We start from the raw sequence: 18,478 nt of genomic DNA on the forward strand, positions 1-18,478 counted from the left end.
CTGATTGACAGGCAGATACATTTCTACAAATTGCTGAAAATATTTGCAAAGGGTTCCATCTGTGCTGTAGAGGGGCTGAAGTATAGCGGTGCAACAGAGCTCTAAAAACAAGCAGTATGGAACATCTAGAAAATACCAACAAAATGAATAACCCCACTCCTTAATTAAAAACCATTATAATTTCCATGTACTCTTTTCTAATATTTATCACTATGCCTAGCTGATTATTTTAGTAGTACGTAAATCATTTTTGGAATGATACCCCCAGGATAAATAATCCTTATAACATTTGTCTCCTCCTCCTAAAAGTAGTTTCTGGAATGCTCATGGCAAATAGATGCTTGGGGTTTGGCTCACACAGGCGAACGTATGTGTTCTTGGTGTCTGGCTGCCCAGATCGGATGAGTGCATGTGGCATGTGCCACCTATGGGACAGGCCCTGAGTACTGTCTCAACACTGTGAAGTAGGAAAAAATGCTGTCCCCATTTTTGCAAATGAAAAGACTGCAGCCCCCAAAGAGGACATAACTTTCCCCACCTGGTCCCACAGCCAGCTCTGGCAGAGCTGAGCCTGTAAGTCCCATGCTCCAAAGCCAGTGCCCCTCCTGCCTCTGCCCCTCTTATGCCCAGGCCCCATGGGATTTGCGGGGGGAGCTCCTGTTAGGCAGGTTTGCATGTCCCGTCAGTGTTAGATTGGCCTTTCAACAAGGATTCGTTAAATGCATGAACCACCGGGTGACTTACAGAAGGAAAAAGCTGAGCTTAGGAGGCTGAAGGGACTTGTGCAGGGTCCCACACTCGGGCAGTGGTACAGCTAAGACATCCTCCCCCGCCCCCAAGTGGAGCCTCTGAGCCATGGGAAGAGGCATGGCCTCTGCTTCTGCAGCTCTGTCCTCAAGTGTCCTTCAGCATCATTTGGCCTCCCCAGTTCTCAACCCGTAGCCCACACATGCCTCACCCCAGATACCCTTTTAAGAAGAAAGAAGCCAACAATGGCACAAGACTGCCAACAGCAGAGGTCGAGAGCAGCAGCAGGGACAGAGATCACTGGAAGAGAAGGCCGGCATGGGAAAACCACAGAAGAGGGGCACTGTGGCAGAGAGATTGGAGAGGATAAAATGTCAGATGGGAACAACATTTAAGAAGAAAAACAGTAAGGTCTAGGGATGGTAAGTTTAGGGTAAGCACATCTGTCTGTCTGGCACCCATGGCAGCCACCAGTAATGGATCATGGCACCCTTGCTGGCTGGGTCTGGGAAACCATCACACAGCATTTTAAGGAACTAGGACCAGCAGATCTTATTTGGCACAAATGTGAAGCTTTCTGCCTTTTTGCCAAAGGAGCAAGAATGGGGACTCCTTCCCTCCATCTTTTCTAATCCTGGAGAGCATTTCCGTGCATCCTAGTCTACCTCTCCCACAGTCCCAGGGAGCACCTGGCTTGCAGAGGACTCTATTTTGACGATTTTGATTCCCACACTTTCTGTCCCTAGCAGAAATAGCCAAATGAGTCTTGCTAAACTCATTTCCCCTTTATCTGGTCCCCCTTGTCTGGATTTAATCCAACCAGTGTTCCAAATAGGAAAGATACCTCTAAAACTTAAAGACCATTGACTCTAGGCATTTTCAGAATGTTTGGTGGGTGGGAGGGGTTGTCTGCAGAAGCCTTTCTTCAAAGTAAATCTTACACAGAACCCCATACATAAAGGCAGGAGAAAAAGGTTTGTGTGTAGGTGAGTGTACAGTCACCTCTCCATGGCACTCTACAATGACACTGCCTAGCTGACCACCCCCCACCCCCGCCCTAGCCCGGGCTCCTTTCCTCCAGCTGCTGAGGTAGGGAGGAGGATGCCACAGCTGGGTTGGCCACTCTTGCCTCTAATACTTTCTTCCTCCTTATAATAGCTCAAATCTATTGAGCGATTTTAAATGCTGTGGAAGTTGTGAAACTTGGCCCCCAAGTTCAACACTTTGATTAGAAGCCAGACCCTCGATTCTGGGCTCTGTGGCAGCATGGCCAGCAGGAAGCGGTAGAAGTCACACTGTGCCAGCCTGCGGGAGCAGGAGTCACACTGCGCTGGCCTGCAGGAGCAAGCCTGGGTGTCCGGCAACTTCCACTTTGTCTTCTGAGACGCTCTCTCTTGGAATGCAGCCCCCATGCCATGTGGAGCGGAGGTGAGCCCCTCCCACCAGCCCTGCCCACACTGCAGACTCAGGAGTGAAGTGAATGCTGGAGCTTGCCTTAAGCTAGTAAGTCGGGGGAGTGGTTCATTCCTCAGTAATCAGTTGCATAGTTACATTTTCATTTGCAGATAATGTTATTCATATTTAAATTATATGGTGTACTTATATACATTTATGTTAATAAAGATACAATAATATATAGATTATATACATGGATACACAAATGCATCCTCACAGTCACTTTTGAGAGACATCCCTGTTTCACAGATGAGATAACTGAGGTACAAGGGCGGAATGGATTGGCCCACCAGGCCCGGGGAGACTCAAATTGCAACTGAATTATCTGTGGGCCTGCCTTCATTGTGGATTGTCCCCAACTAGCCGCCTAAGGTAGAAAGGGGCAGACAAAGCTAGGGGTGTTTTCTAGAAGAGAAAGCAGGGCACCCAGAGGGTGGGTGGTTTCCGCCAGGTCATGTGCACATGGTGCAGAGGCTTACGCGGGACACAGGTCTGCAGAATCCGACGCCTCTGTGAGTATCCTGCAGCCTGCAGTTCTGATCTTCACATCACTGAGTGGCCACCCTGCTGCCAGCCCAAGGTGGGACAGCACCATGCTAGCCTTGCCCCTGTTGCTTGAAAGAGCCCTGTATTTGATCGCATTATAGATGAGGAAACCGAGGCACAGAGTTTTGGCAGCTTGTGTCCCGGTGTGTGGCAGAACCACAGGTCCAGAGGACGAGGAGCCCCTCTTGGCCCCCCTCCCCCAGCCACCCAATTCCCTGGCAAGTCCCAGTCTCTTTGCCAGTCTTAGTGGTCATCCTGGGATTTACTGGAGACCGCCTGGGCGATCTTTCAAACAAGCAGAGACGTTTAAATAGGGAAGCCGCACTCCATTCCCTCTAACAGGGCAAGATTTCTTCCTGTGAATGGAACCCTTTATTTTCAATGTCCATAAATCATAAAGGTTAAAATGGGAGCTGACATGTGACCATGTAATGTGGACATTTTGCACTTGGGATGGTTTGGAAGCAGTAAACGCAGGCTCTGAGGTGCTGAGTTGTGAACAAATTAAACATCCCCCCCCACCCTGGAGAGCAAAATAACTCATTTAACCCTTAGAAGAATTCCATGAGGCAGGTACTAGTAAGTTCCCATTTTCCAGATAAGAGAGATGTGACTCAGGTTCTTTGACTCGCTAAGGTCTCAAAGCAGAGCTAGCCTTCGGTCCTGGAGGCCCTCCCCATCAGAAGCGAGAAGGCCGTCCTCTGGAAGAACACTGGCCACTCGTCTCTTGACCCCAAGCAGGGTGTTAGGGGTAACTGGAAGCCACAGCAGCTTGTCGGAACAGAGAGACCATTTAATGGCTGAAGAACATGGTGTTGAAGGCATGTACACCAGGGTTTGCAATGTGTCCTAGCTGTGTGACCTCCAGCCAAGTGCTTACCCTGTCTATGCCTCGGTTTCTTCACCTGTAAGCTCTTTGCAGATCATTAGCTCATTTAACCTTCACAACAGTGCTGTGGGAGGCATGCTCATGCCATCATCCCCATTTCACAGGTAGGGAAGCAGAGACCCCAGCTCACAAAGTTGGGAAGAGGGGCTACATGCACTCACTGTCTGCTTCTCCTGGACGACGTGCTGTCTGAGTGTGCAGGAAGCTGTCTCCCAGGTCCAGCAAGCTGTCTCAGGAGTGGGGTTTGAAGTGATTTTCACTTTTCTAAAGTTTTTTATTTTCTTTTAAATAAGCCATATTATTTGCATAATTAGAAAAAAAAAGTAAATTTAGTTTGACTTCCTTCCAAAAATAAAAAAGCCAGTTACCCCTTAAAAAAGGTCAAAGGGTCTGAAATGCCAAAATCAGGTTCATTCATCTGAGCACATTTTCTGCTACCCACAGTCTTGTGAAATCAATTTTCTTTAGTGGAACTTGTTTTTAGGTCCCAGCACAAACTGTGCAACGTGGACAGCAGGTGGCGCCGCCTCCTCGTAGAGAAACCGCTGGCGGCAAAGTCCCTGGGACAGATGGGAGGCTTCCCCATCCCCAGGAGCTGATGCCCTGATCCTCCTTCCCGAGGGGCTCCCCTGACCTTAAGCTCACTTCCTGGGCAGGGCATCATGGTGAAGGCCCTGGGAAGTGACTCAGGATCGGTTGCCCACGTTGCTGCCACCTGGTCCTGCCTCCCCTCCCCTCTGGCGGTCCCCTCAGCCATGACCACTTTCCTGTTGGTGCCTCTTTCATTCTTCATTTGGGCAGAGGAGGCCCAGCCCTCTGCTCACACAAGCTGGTGACCATGACAAGGCATCACAGGAGAAAGTCAGGTCGGCCAGAAACACCATGCATTGCTCTATGGCTTGCTTTGGGGGAAATTTCCAAACACAGAAATATTTTTATCCTTCTCTAGGAACATTTGCGGACCTGGCATACTTGCACACAGCCATAGCCTCAGACACAGTTGGGGAGCACGTGGTCCGTGCCTTCTCCATGGTGTGATGTCACTAGCTTTAATAAGATGCCTGGGCAAGCTTCCTCATCATCCCTCCCCAGACAACCATCTGGCTGTGGGGTTTCTCACCACACTGCCATCCTGCCAACACAAAACATTGCGCAAAATATGCCAGAGACAATGGCCTACACCCGGCCCCCATGATTTTGTCCACTCTGGACAGTCTTCCTCTTTCCTGCATCCCAAGGGAAACAGCCTACGCCATAAGAGCTGGAGGGAGACCACCACGATGACTGTGCAGACACCAAGGTCCTGCCAGCTTTCTGATCAGGCTGCTTGATTAGGCCCTTGATCGGGCTGCTGCCCTGTTGAATACTGAGGACCTTGAGGTTGCCCTGGCCTTGGTGACATCATGTCTTCAGGGTGCCCAGGCAACCCCAAGTATCCTGGTGCTGGAAACAGCTGGATGGTCCAGCAGGATATGGCCCTTCATATCCAGATGGGTGGCTTATGGACCCAACATCTGCTCTGGGGGGCCAGCATGCTTTCCCACCTTAGTCGTGCCTGCTGTTTTGTAATCATGACACGCTCTTTCCCTGCACCCCTTTCCTTTCACCTGGTGAGTTGGGGTGACTGTGGGCACTGGTCTGTCAATCTGTGGCAACGAGTGTGTCAGCCTGATGGCCATGAACCTAGTCTAGTCCAACAGCCGACACATAGTAGGTGCTCAGCGTCTGTGGGACAGATGAGGGTACCACAGCTCTCCTCTGTCCTGCTGTTTCGTGCTAATGATATCTTCCACTTGCAAATATCAGTCATTCCTCCTCCTCTGCCCATCCCCAAAGCACAGAGAGAAATGTAATTGTTAAAGTCCCGTGATCTGTCTCAGTCCTACAATATGTCAGTGTCCCATCATGAATGGACCTGGCCCTTTCCCCCACTGCCTGCCCTGGTGACCACACCACCTACCCACCGGGACACTGCCCCAGGGCTTGCCTGTGGGAGACACCAAAGAAGGGTCTTTCCTTAAAGCAGAGCCCAGAACGCTAAGATGTTGAATCTCAGAAGTGTCCAGGAACACAGCGGGAGCCACCCATGCTGCCCAGCCAGCCCCTCTCACCTTGAGCAACTTTTGTTTGGGGGTTTTCTCTGCTGGGCTACAAAGGGCTCAAGGAAGCAAAGGCAGCCTCCATGGGGGTCATGGTGGAAACCCGTGGAAGCACAGGCGGTGACCCAAGAGGAAGGTGAATGTCGGTGGTCTGAGCTGGCGCTGCTGGTCCAGCCTCCCCACCCTACCCCCGAGTTCCTTCCTAGTTTGGCTCAAAGGCAGGGAAGGGTTTGAGAGCGCTGTGTTGAGAGACCCCAGCGCCTGTTGCCCAGACCATGGCCACCCTCCCCGGTGGAGGCCAGACTCTGACAGAAGCTGGATTACGGACACACTTCAACTTCTCTCTTTTTTCACTAGGCCCCATGGCAGGAGGAAAATGGGAGTCCAGGAGGAGGGAGCCGTTTAGCATAACAGGTAGAGATAAGGGCTTTGGGGTCCGAGAGTCCTTCTGAGACCAGATCCTACCTCTTACCTACAGGGCTGGAGCAAGTCACCTATCCTCTCCCAGCTCAGCTCAGCGTCCGGAGCGGAGAGGGCAGTAATATAAGAGGATGGCTGTGAAGAGGGCCTGCCCAGGGCTAGCATGCACGTGGGTCCCCTCGTCAACATGGGCCATTGCGCCTGCTTGCCCACGCCCCACGTTCTCTCCACAGCTGCTATTAGAGATGCAGGTGCCTGACCTGGCAGGCGGGCAGGAGGGGGCAGCAGAGGCCAGGCCGATCCGCCTGCACCAGCGTTTTCTCAGGACCCGGGAGAGGAGCTGGAGAACAGAGACTCAAACTTCAGCACTCACCGGGACCACCTGGTAATCTGTGAAAACTGCAGATTCCTGCGGCCCACCTCCAGGATTCTAATTAGTCACTCTCAGCGCCCCTCAACCCCAAATCTGCAGTTAGAGCAGACACTCAGAATATTTCTGATGAGGTGGCTCCTGGGCTGTGCTCTGGGAACCACCATAGGAGGTAAAGGCCCTGGGCTCACGGGCTGTCGGACCTTCCTCTCCCCCACCCGGAGCCTGCCCGCTGCGCTCCCCACAGGCCTAAAAGAGGTCTGTGAGTTTGGGAGATTCTGATGGCTGGTCTGTGTTGGAGCCCCAGACTCAAACTCTCTGTTAAAAAATTCCACCTCTTGAGCCATATGGGATGTGTTCCTCCTCCCTGGGAAGGGAGGGAAATTCCAGGTGTGTCCAGGACGATGTGAGTTCAGCAGTTCCAAAACTGGGTGCTCTTTGGAAGTCCCTGGGTAGGGGGCCTTGTAATATATGGATTCTCACACCTCTGTGGCACCCCCCCATACACACACGCAGACGTACACACACCACTGCCCCCCTACGCACCCCACTAGATCTCTAGGTGAGGGACACGCGGGTCTGATGACCACTCTGGTCTGGGCTCCAGGGAACTAGGCCATCTCCTTTCTCCTTAGGAGTGTCACCCATTAACCACCGGTCCCTTCCACTATAGGTGCACAAGGACACTATCAGAGATGAGGAAACTGATCAGTGGTGACTTAGGTCAGATGACAGCAGCAGAGCGGGACGACAGCTCCATCTTGCCACTACCCCAGGAGAAAGCTGCCTGCTGGTGGGCGGCTGGCAGGCGGGAGCGCGGCTTTTGTGCCTCCACCCCTCCCCGCCCTCAACCCTGCAGCCCCAAAGAGACAAGAAACCTCGGACAGGGCCCGCGTCGGTGGGCCAGGCACGTTGGCATCAGAAGCCCACACACCGGGCACCAGGCACCTTCCTGCCGCTTGGCACTGCGAGCCGGGACAGGGGCCCTGGGGGCGGGATCCAGGCGGCAAAGTCCATCTGGCCTGCACTTCCCGCCCGCCAGCCCGGGGCTGGGGGACCCGCAGGCCAGCCGAGGCTCTTCTGCTCCCCGCAGCTTCAACGGAGGAACCACCGAGGCGCGGGTGCGCCCGGGAGTGGGCCCCCGCGCAGAGCCGCAGCGTCCGCGGGATGTGCAGTCCAGAACCTCGAGGCACCCATCCTTGCCACTTCCCTGCTCCCGGCCTTTTGTTATTTGGGGGATTACTCACACTCAGGGCACCTTGCCTGCATCGTTGCAGGACAAACCCGTAATGCGTGCGTAGATTTTGAACTAGTTCTGTCCAGGATGTCTGTGTTAACTGATGGCCATCGATGCACACAGGTCGCGGAATTTTGCTCCAGACTCAAAAGCGCCTCTGCGTTTTAAACTTGTGATTCGCACGTGCCGGACGCCCGTTCGTGGAGGCGCACGGCGGTGGCAGCTTCAGCCCGGGCTGAAACAGGCTCTGGGGAAGACACGGCCCAACAGAGTCGCCCTCGCGCCGCAGCAGCAGCGGCACAAAATCTGGGACGCGGGTGCGGAGGCAATTCTGCCCGCGTCATTTGGCCCTTCCGGCCTTGCCTGGAGCCAGCCGCTCCCCGCGGGAAGGCTGGGCTGTCCCTCTCATCCCCAGGCCGCGAGGCAGGCGCGGAGACGGAGTTCAGGCCCTGCCCCGGGCAGCCGGGCCGCTTTCCCTTCATAAGCCCCTCTGGGTGCCCCCCACCTAGCCGGGTCAGGACGTGGGTGCGCTGGGAGATCCCGCTGAAATGAAGGCGCCGCCGGGACTCGTCGCCGCCGTGAACCCTGGTCCAGCGGCGCCCAAGCCACACACGACCGGGGCACACGGAGGCCTCTGGCGCGCCAGGGCGCCAAGTGAGTGGGTGCGGGGGCTGGAAACTCTGCAGAAGGAGCCGGCGTTGGGTTTCTCCTAATCAGCCCCACGTCCCCCGAGCCTCCGGCCTAATTGGGGCGCAATCTCTGATGGAAAGAGAAGGAGGCCCAGCTCTCGCCTGCGGAGGCCGTGCCGGCGCCTGGCGCAATGCTCCTGCGCTGGGGCGCCTGGAGGCTTTTCTCCGGACTGGTTTCCCCGGGCACTGGTGGGAGGCGAAGGATGCGGAGAAGCGGCCTCCGCCCGGGGAGGACCGTGCCATCGCCGGCTGCGAACCTGCGCCCGGAGCTCAGGGCCAGGCGCGTGCGGGCGACAGCGCGCTGCACTGGACAGACCCCTGCCTGCCGCTTCGTCCCGCCGGAGACCCTGAGGGATGGAGTCGCCGGCCTTTTCCTGTCTCCTTTATCTCGGTTTTATAGACAGCGGTTAGTTTGAGACATTCGTTGCCCGGGCGAGTTTATTGATAATTTTGATGTAACAGAGCACCGGAGAAATTACCCCCACGTCCAAAACGTCAAGTCTGAGAAGAACCAGGTTCAGAGACTCACGACCCCACGACGCGTAGAAGCTGCGGTGGGTCTGGAACGGGCGCACCAACAATGTGACCTACTGTGTTTGTTTTCCTAGGTAGCTGGAAAGTGGAATAGAAAGAGGGTGGTCAGTAGAAGACACAAGCTTTAAGAATTTTTTTTTCCCCCAGAGGGGAAAAAAATATGATTTAGGAGAGAAATGTTACCGGATTGGAAACAGGCCCGTCCCTGGCTCTTCCACGAACGACACTTTCTTGCTCTAATTTCACTGGATTTTCGATTGGGGAAAACCAAGTATAGGGCACCAAAAAAAAAAAAAAAAAAAAATACAAGAACCAAAACAAAACCTTAAAGTTGTCTCATGATTTATAACAGCTAGAATATGGGAATGGTCAAGTCTGAAAGTCAACGTAAAACTTTCATTGATTTTGGATTGGCAAAAAATATATATATGTTATATACGTCGACATATATACATATATGTACATATACATGCAAATTCGTGTACATATATGTAACGTACATATACATATATGTGTACATCGTATATGTGCAATATATACACATATGCACTTATATGTATACATGGTTTCCTTGGTTTTCCCTAGGGGAAGGAAGACTACTAGTATTTCTTTAAACATTTGATTATTTCTTTGAAAAGAGAAATGACATTTAGAGGGGCAGAGGGCTCTTCTTAAAAAACGGAAGCCAAGAAAAATAGTTACTCTTTTCCAGATTTTACGTCAATGTGAAATGAAGAGTGAAAAGAGGAGGATTCGCCAAAAAAGAAAAAAAGAAAAAAAAATTCCGAATCACCCAGATTTTAAACCAAAAAAAAAAAAAAAAAAAAAGTCTAGAGCTCCAAAGCCTGTTTCTTTCTATATTTGAGGGAAGATACTCTTCAGTCCCGACCCCAATAAAATACTCATGCGATTTTATTTCTAGTTAATACAATTTTAAAGGCCACGTACAAATGTTATACATTTTTATTTTTGTTCTTTTTTAGGAAAAAAATACACAAAAGGCAAAACATCATCAAATTGTCATTTTATACAGTGCAGAAGGAAGTTTAAAATGTGTCACAAACGCTGCACCCCAGCAGCCAAAGTACTAAAAAAAAAAAGGAGGGGTAGTCCTTCATATTATATATATATTTATATAAAACATATGGAAATTTGTTTTTACACAGATCGGTCTTCGTTTCAAATTTACAATGGATACCTAAAAAAAAAAAAAAAAAAAAAAAAAAAAAAAAAAAAAAAAAAAAACCTCTACATGGCAAATATTGCCAACAAAGTTACACCATTAATACTGATCAACGGAGGAGCCTATGCGGTGTTCCGATAATTAGGGAGAGAAAGTAGAATAAATAACAGGATGAGCCTTGCTATAGTTTTAAAAAGTGCCTTAACCTTTCTGTGTCACCGCAATCCTGAATACGCACGGTCACCAGGCCTTCCCAGTCCCTGTGTCGCGCTGTGTTCGCCTCGTTCTCGGACCAGAAAGTGTACAGTAGAGATCAGGAGAGAGAAAAATACCCACCGAAAAAGTCAAAATAAAATTCAAAACAAAACATAAAAGACTGAAGAGGAGGAGGAAGAGGAAGGCGGAAGGGGACGGCAGAGGCCGCTGGCCTGTTGGCTCCTTCTATTTCCTTTTCGAAGACGAACAGTGGCGTCAGAAATGCAAGTTGTTCGCACCAAAATCCACCTGCGTTTGATGGAGAGGACTTCCGAGGTGGGGGGAGAAGGCGATTCCCGGTCCCCTACCCCTCCCCGCAAAAGACGGCTCTAAAGGGAGACTTGCGCATTCCACGACATTCTTTCCAAAAAATTACAAATAAAAAGATAAATACTCAACCAAAAAATAAAAGTATTTGATAATGACTGGTCTCACATGTTTGCCTTTCTTCTAAAAGCCTTCCCCCACCTTTGCCGTGGAGGGGAGGCCGGGGAGAGACCTCAGCAGAGTCCTCGTTTGGATGTTGAGGGCTTTCCCCAACACAGCACCTTCTCAGCCCGTTTCAATAGGATCAAAAATAGACATTTATTTACCGACAGCTGCAGTCAGGTCAGGCCCCACCACTATCATTTTCTAAAAATTTTGAGGGAGTGGGGGAGGACGTGCCAACCACAGCACCAGGTCTTTGCATTGGGCGTTTCTTTCCAAATAATCCGGTTGTGGAGGGGTCAAGCCCTTCTCTTCTGCCGACGGTTATACCTCGAGAATAAAGCAGTTTCTTGCGATGGGTTCCGAGGTCCCTGCGCCTGGCCTGCCTGTGCCGGGAGGGCCCCGCGGGCCGCAGCCTCACATCACGCATGGTTTGATGTCTTGGTAGGTGACCTGCTGGTGGTAGTAGGAGCCGCCGCTGGCCGAGTGCATGGACGAGGACGCCATGGCGTTGAAAGAGAAGACGAACTCCTTTCGGTCACACATGCTGGGCGACTGTGAGTGATACCGCGGGATGCCTGCAAGGCGAGGCGACAGGAGGGGTTGGGGGAGCAAAGGAGTTAGCATCAGGGGGCCTGAGTTCAGGACGGAGCAGCCGCGCTGCCCGCGGGGCGCAGCAGACAGCCCAGCCCGGCTCCAGCGCAGACCCGTCGCCTCCCCGCGCTCTGTCCGCTGCGTCCCGAGTTCCTGGACCTCGGTGAGGCCGGGCTGCAGCGCCACAGTCCCCCTGCTCTGCACCCCAGGGAAAGATCCCCGAGCACCAGCGAAGCGCCCTACTCCCCCCAGCGAAGTTCCCGACTCCCCCCAGCGCCCGCCGCCCAGGCCTCTCATGCCTTAGACACTGCGGCCCCGGGACCAGGGGCTTCCCAAAGCCAACTGGAAAGGGATGAGGAAGGCCGCGCTCGGTCTGCAGAAGCCAGGAAGGGCTCCGGCAGCTGTAACCCGTGGCTGCCACCTCTAGGGCAGTCACCCCAGAGGCTGGAGAGGCCTGGGTGGAGAGAGAGAGACTGGTGCCCATGGCAGCAAGCAGCTGGATCATGCGGGGGGGGGGGGGGGGGGCGAGAGAAGTGGCTTCTCCCAAAGAAGGATCCTTTGGAGAACAGGGCCCCCCAGGGCAGCTGGAACCCTGGAGTCAGAAACAGCCCAAGGGGGGGACCCCCACAGAGAGGTGGCCCACCCGTGTCCAGGCCTGCCCTGCCTCCCGCAAGCTGCTGACAGCTGACCCCTGACAAGCTGAGTTCACTCCCTGGCTCTTTCCAGAACCGGGCACAGAAGGCTGCTGCTGGGTGCTGAGGTGGGGAGTTGGGAGGAGGAGAAGCTTGCTCCGCATCTTCTTTCTCGGGGGTTGTGTGTGTTTGGGGAGGGAGTAGGCTGGGGGCCTGAAAACCTGGATCCTGAGAAACAAAGAGTCTGTAAGGCCTGTGGATCTGACCCTCACTGGGCCTGGCCATGGCACCGCCCTGCCTCTGTCACCACAAAATACCCCTGGATTCAACTGTCCCACTGGCAGGCCTGGTTTCCTGAGAAGCGGGGGCTGAGCCTCTGAGTGCCCGGCCCAGGCAGCTTTGGGCCTAACTTTTCCGTAGTGCCCGGGCCCTGGAGCCGAGGCGGCTCTCTAGGCAGCTTGCTAAGGCGACCACCAGGGGACGGTGGGCCAGCTGGTCAGGCTGGGACCCCTGGATCCATAGTTGGACCTTTCTGAGGTGTGAGAGGACTTCAGGGACCCAGAAAGACTTGGAGTATTGGGGTCTGAGATTTTTTGGTGAGGACCGGGCCTACCTGATCAGGCTTGGGGCGGCCAGCAGCGGGAGTTGGAGCAGCGAGAGAGACAGATTGGCCCGGACCGAGGATGGTAAACCGCGCTCACCCCTTAGAGGGAAGAGGTAGTGCTGGGGGCAGCCTGGGAGCCGGTGCCTCCCCTCAAGGGCGATCAGCGGGTTTGGGGCTGGGTCTCCACAGTGCGCGCACCGATGGGCGCCTTCCCACTCACCTTGCAGCTCGGCTGGGGCGTTGTGACTGTTCTGGTGTAGATAGGGTTGGTCCAGGGAGTGCGTGGAGAGGCTGCCGGACAGGGGGTTGGCCGCGGGGTTGCAGGGGGACAGGGGCTGCTGCTTGATGTAGGAGGCGCCGCTGTTGAGCGCCGCCGGGGCCGAGGGCGGCCAGGCGGCCGCCGACCCCGAGTAGACCGCGTGCGGCTCCATGACCCCGCCGGCGGCGGCGGGCAGCAGCGGGGAGGCTGGCACCGAGCCGTCGTGGTGCGGGTACTCGCCGGCCGCCGCGCCGCCGCAGCTGCCCATGTACGAGTGACCGCCGTTGGAGGGCAGGTGGGGCACCGAGTGGCTAGGCAAAGCCATGCCGTCCACGTTGCCCGGCAAGTGGCCGTTCATCATGCCCAGGCCGCCCTCCAGCGCCAGGCTGTTGGGCGGGCACGAGAGGCCGCCGGCCGAGCCCTGGAAGCCGTAGGTGTCCGGGAGGTGGTTGAAGCCGAGCCCGTTCATCATGCTGTACATGGGCTTGAGCGCCTGGCATTTCCTTCGGAAGCCGCGCGGCCGCCGCCGAAAGGAGCCTTCCTCGAACATGAACTCGCTGGCCGGGTCGATGGTCCAGTAGTGGCCCTTGCCGGGCCGCCCGAGGCCCTTGGGCAGCTTGATGAAGCACTCGTTGAGCGAGAGGTTGTGGCGCACGGAGTTCTTCCAGCCCTGGTAGGAGCCGCGGAAGAAGGGGAAGCGGCTCTGCAGGAACTGGTAGATCTCGCTGAGCGTCAGGCGCTTGGTGGGCGAGCTCTGGATGGCCATGACGATCAGCGCGATGTACGAGTAGGGCGGCTTCTCCGGGCGCCGGATGCCGGCGTTCGTCTTCTTGGCCTTGGACGGGCCGGACGACGCGGGGTCCATGGCCGCGCCGCCTCCCCCGCCGCCGCCACCGCCGCCGCCGCCGCCGCCGCCGCCGTGCGGTGGCTGCTGCTTCTCGGGCGCCGAAGACATCGGGTGGCTGCTGCCGCCGCCGCCGCTGCCGCCGCTGCTCTGCGCCGCCGACGAGCCGGGAGGAGGAGGAGGAGGAGGAAGAGGAGGGGGAGGGGGAGGGGGGCGAGGGGGAGGGGGCTGCGCGCGCGGGGCCGGCTGCACCTCTGCCGTCATCGGCGGCCACTTCTGCCGAGCGAGCCTCGGCGCGCCCTCCCCCGCCCGCCCTCCCCGAGGAGCCGCTGGATCCGCCGGCGGTTGGCTCAGCGCCCCCCTCTCCGTCCAGCTCCCTCCTCCCCCACCCCTCTCTCCTCCTCCTTCTCTCTCGCCCTCCCACAAGGGAAGGAGCCGAGCGGAGGCCGAGGGCAGCCCCGGCGGAGGCCTCGAGGAAGCTCCCCACCCCCCACCCCGCCCCCCACCCCCGGCTCCTGCGCCCGCGGCCGTGCGCCCCCGCCGGGAGCAGCGCTCAGGCCCCGCCGCCCACCGCGCTCGGCCCCACGATTCCGGCCGAGGTCGCCTTCACTGCATCTCCGCTCGGCGGCGTCTCTCGGGCCGGCCTAAGACCCTCCAGGAGTTCCCTCCCCTCCCGGCCCCCCTCCGGCCCCCGCGTTGGTGGGCGCTTAAAGGGCCCCCACCTCGCCGCCCGGCGGCCGCCTGCGCCACCCGCCCCGCCTCCACCAACCTGGTGAGCAAGTGTTAACGCGCCCTCTGCCCGCGGTTCAGCCCCGGTGCGCGCGGGACCCCGCCTTCCCGGTCCGGGCTGCGCGGCGGGAAATGCGCCCCGAGCCCCGGGCCTTCTCCGACGCACACGGCCCTGTAACAGCTCGCGATTGCGGCCGCGGCCGCGGCCGCCGGGTCGTGAGCATCGCGGGCATAGCCGGATCGGCTCCGGGTCCGGCGGCCGGCCGGCGTAAGTTCCCGTGAGGGACCGCCTACCCACTCTCCCCGCCCCGGGAAGGACTGCGCCGCGCCCGGGGTTTTTTCGGACTCGCCCAGCAGAGCGCGAGCGGGCGGCAGCCGCCAGGGCCGAGCGCAGGCGGAAAGCGAAAGCGCAAGGCGGGTCGCGGCCGCTTTGTCTCCGGCCCCACGGGCCGGACGGGGGAGAGAGAGAACCGCCCGGGCAGCGGGGGCCAAACCGCGCAGGCTCCCCGATAAGGGGCCCCGTCACTCACGCGCGCGCACACTCGTGTACTTATGCACACAGCACACACATCCATGCATTGATGCACATGCAAACCTGGTAAATGACGCAGATTCAAACGTGCAAACACAGCCATGCGTGTGTGCCACTCACGCACACAGGGCGCTCAGGAATGGAGGCGCCCGCGAATGCGCGCTCACGCAAGCATAATAAGCCCACTGGAGCTTAAATCTCCGCTCACTCCCATTCACGCGTATACACGCCACGCTCCGATCTGAACTCACACGTAGCCCAGTCACCCCCTCCCCCCACACACATCATACACACTGAAAACCCGCCTATTTGGCCCCACGGCCCGGGCGTCCCAGTTTCCAAGCTCAGGTTCCGATTTCCCGAGAGATGGCAAAGGTTCTGGCAGGAAGTTTACACGGCTCAACGTAAACACGTTCTGGGGGATTCTTTAATAATAATAATAATAGAGAATTCCGCGGGCGCGGGGGGAGTTGGCCTAATGCCCCTGTGGGCTCGGCCTGCCGCCGCCACGGGGGCCTCTGACACTGCGCACCAGGCCAGGCTCCGGAAAGCAGAGTACTCGGGTGGGGAGCCCTCGCGCTCCTGGATACCTGCCCGCAGGGCGCTCGCCCGCGCGCCTCTCCTCGCCCACCCACCTCTTAGCGCGAGATGCGGGCTAGGGTGCTGGTGGGGGGTCATGGGGTGCCAAGCACGGAGCGCAGGACCGCGCAGGAGCCCGGGCGCAACACAGAGCGCACAGACCCAGGTGAGTGCCGTTCTTGACTTCTGCGCGCGCGGGGCCCGTCCTCTTCCGCTAGGGCCCGGGGTCGGAAGGAGGGGTCCGAAAAGTGTTTTCGCGGGTCAGCGCGAGGAGCCCGGCGGCCGAGCCCGGCGGCCGTGCCCGGCGGCGCAAGCTAGGACCAGAGGCTTGTGCCGAGCTTGGAGCCCGGCCCGCGGCACTTTCAAAGCCCACCGGCCTCTCTTGTTTCTCCGGACTCCCTGTCCCCTGCCAACACTCCTCCCCCACCCCCTTCTCCTTCGGACGCTTTCAGCTTCGGCGGGAGACGCCTTGTCGCCTTCGGGGCGCCTGGCACGTCCGTGCGAGGAGCTGGGGGTAGCTTGAACGGCTGTCGCCGCCTCTAACAGCAGACCTGCGCTCGCCAGGAAAGAATCGCTTTCCCCACCCTGCTCTTCCGCAGGGTTCTCCTGGCCTCCTCTGGAGGACAGCCTGGCCCTCCTGGGGAAAGAGTGAGTGTGGGACGTGACCGCGTGGTGTGTGGTTGTGTATTCACGCAGATGGACGCGCACTTACAGACCCGTTCCCACTCACGCAGCCCACTCAGCATCCACAGACACCCCAGTATCGTCTACGCCCTCGCATACTCTTTCCCAGCTAGCACTCACACAGCTCAGACGACCCCAACCCTTTATGGACGCACAGGCCTGCCCTCCGATGAGGGCACACTTTCGGTTAAGTACACACACTCATGTACCTCGCGTTTGCCCACGCATAGCCAGCCGCACATGCACCCGCAGTCGCACGCACGGCCGCTCCACGCGTGCGCACACGGTCATGCACGCACGCATTCCCTCACTCTCCCCTCCCCACCTTCTCCCTCCCCCGACTCCCAATGGAAGCTGCAGACGAGGAGGCCCCAGCGGCCTGAGGGAAGTTCCCTGGAAGGTGTCTCTACTGCCGGAGCGCACCTGGCCTTTAGCAGAGAGGTGAGACAGGGACTGAGGGTGCAGCGTGCACCCCACGCCTCCCAGAAAATGGTAGTAACTCTTCCATTCTCTCCCCTCTCCCCCTCATGGAGTTCCTGCAAAATGAGAGGGGTCTATAGAGCATGAAGTTGGGGGCCCTTTTTCAGTAGCCTCCTTCCCTCTTAGACTCTCTCCAGTTGGGGGCAGGGTGCTGCAGATTTCATCTCTGGCTAGCCAGGAGATCAATTTTTCCTCCCTTCCTACCCTCCTGCATATCATTGTCTTTAACAGGTTCCCCTTGGGGGCTCCTGTATGTTTTGCAGTGAGGAAGCTTCCACCTTCCTGGGGAGGAAGTGTGGAGTCGGGCCCTACCTGGCTTCCACTTACCCCTTAGGCCCTGACAGCAAACCCGACTTTGCAGGGGGAGGACTGCAGTCACCGAGTCCGGGGAGCGAGGGGCCCAGGAGATGTGGAAGTCTCAGGAATGCCAAAGATGGAGGCTCTCTCCAACCCGTCCTCTCTGCCGAGGTGGGAGGTAAAGGCGGGGGCATGAGCGGGGAGGGTGAATAAGTTCCCGGCTCTGTAATTTGGAGGGGACCCCCTCAATTCTGGGAAAAACCACAGCCATAGCAAGGAGGGCTTTTCTACATTCCCAGAGACTAAGTTTTCAGCTCTTAAGATGCCCATGAGAGGCTTCCCTTGATCCTGCATTTTTGGGGAAACTGAGGCCCAGATAGGACTTGGCCAGGTCAGCCAGTGCTGAGAAGCGAACCTTTCTCCATCTCTCCACCCTACCCTCAAGAAGAGAGCATCTCAGCGCTTTACCTTCCCAGATGCCTCTTTACAAGCTGGGAGTGGAGAGAGTGGGGTTTAGAAATGCTTCTGTCGCCCCGCACATCTACGGGCTTCCTATCTCTAGGAGACAGAGAGACCCATTAGAGAACTGATGGTGATAAAATAATGATGGCAGCCGCAAACACAACAATAGCAACAGGACCTGTTGATTGCTGACCCTGTACCAGGTACTGCTTCACGCTTTGTAAACTGCCCTTGGGTGTTCTTAATCTTTCTCTGGGTGTGAACCTCTCTGATAAACTGTTGAAAATCACAGTCCTACCTGCCTTCCCCAGAAAGGTGCATACCTGTGACATTTATAGAATGATTTTTGAGGTCTCAACCAAATGCCTGGAGTCCATCCGTGAACCCATGTTTCCCCATCCGTGAACCGATGACCCTGCTTAAATGCTCCAAAGATACTCGTAGAATCTTCATATAAGCCCCTAGCATGTCAGTATCATTACCCTCCCCCCTTTACAAAGGGGGTTCAGCAAAATTACTCCATGTCCTAGGTCACCTTATAGAGCCAGGATCCAAATCCTGTCTGATTACAGGACCAGGAAGGTAAGCCCCCAGGCTGCAGGGTGAGGCCCTGCAGTGGGCAGGGCGGAAAGACCCTCCTCTGCAGACTCCCAATCACGGTCGGGGTTCGATGACACCCCTCCACCTAGGGACTCGGCAGAAGTTGTTTGTGCTTCAGTTTCTTCATCTAAAAAATGGGACTAAGAATGGTATCTATTTCTCAGGGCTCTCTGGAGGGTTGGACAAGACTTCAGCGAAAGGCTTAGCTATTCAAACAGAAACAAGCAAAATCCCCAAGGGCTCAGCTGGAGGGAAGGTCGGAGAAAATGCAAGGATCCTGGGCAGAGTTTTACTCTTAGATTAAAATCCAGAAAGACCCCCTCCCCACC

The 18,478-nt window shown here is 56.4% G+C and overlaps 1 protein-coding gene across 1 annotated transcript; it reads right to left on the reverse strand.

The window, feature by feature from the left end:
- Window positions 1–11,270: 11,270 nt before the first annotated feature.
- FOXF1 (forkhead box F1) lies at window positions 11,271–13,897 on the reverse strand. Its single transcript, XM_063111514.1, has 2 exons — window positions 12,904–13,897; window positions 11,271–11,431 (listed from the first exon to the last, which is right to left on the reverse strand). Exons 1-2 carry the CDS (start codon window positions 13,895–13,897, stop codon window positions 11,271–11,273), a joined length of 1,155 nt encoding a protein of 384 aa, XP_062967584.1.
- Window positions 13,898–18,478: the final 4,581 nt, after the last annotated feature.

The sequence above is a fragment of the Cynocephalus volans genome, chromosome 10, assembly GCF_027409185.1.
Source record: "Cynocephalus volans isolate mCynVol1 chromosome 10, mCynVol1.pri, whole genome shotgun sequence".
Lineage (NCBI taxonomy): Eukaryota > Metazoa > Chordata > Mammalia > Dermoptera > Cynocephalidae > Cynocephalus > Cynocephalus volans.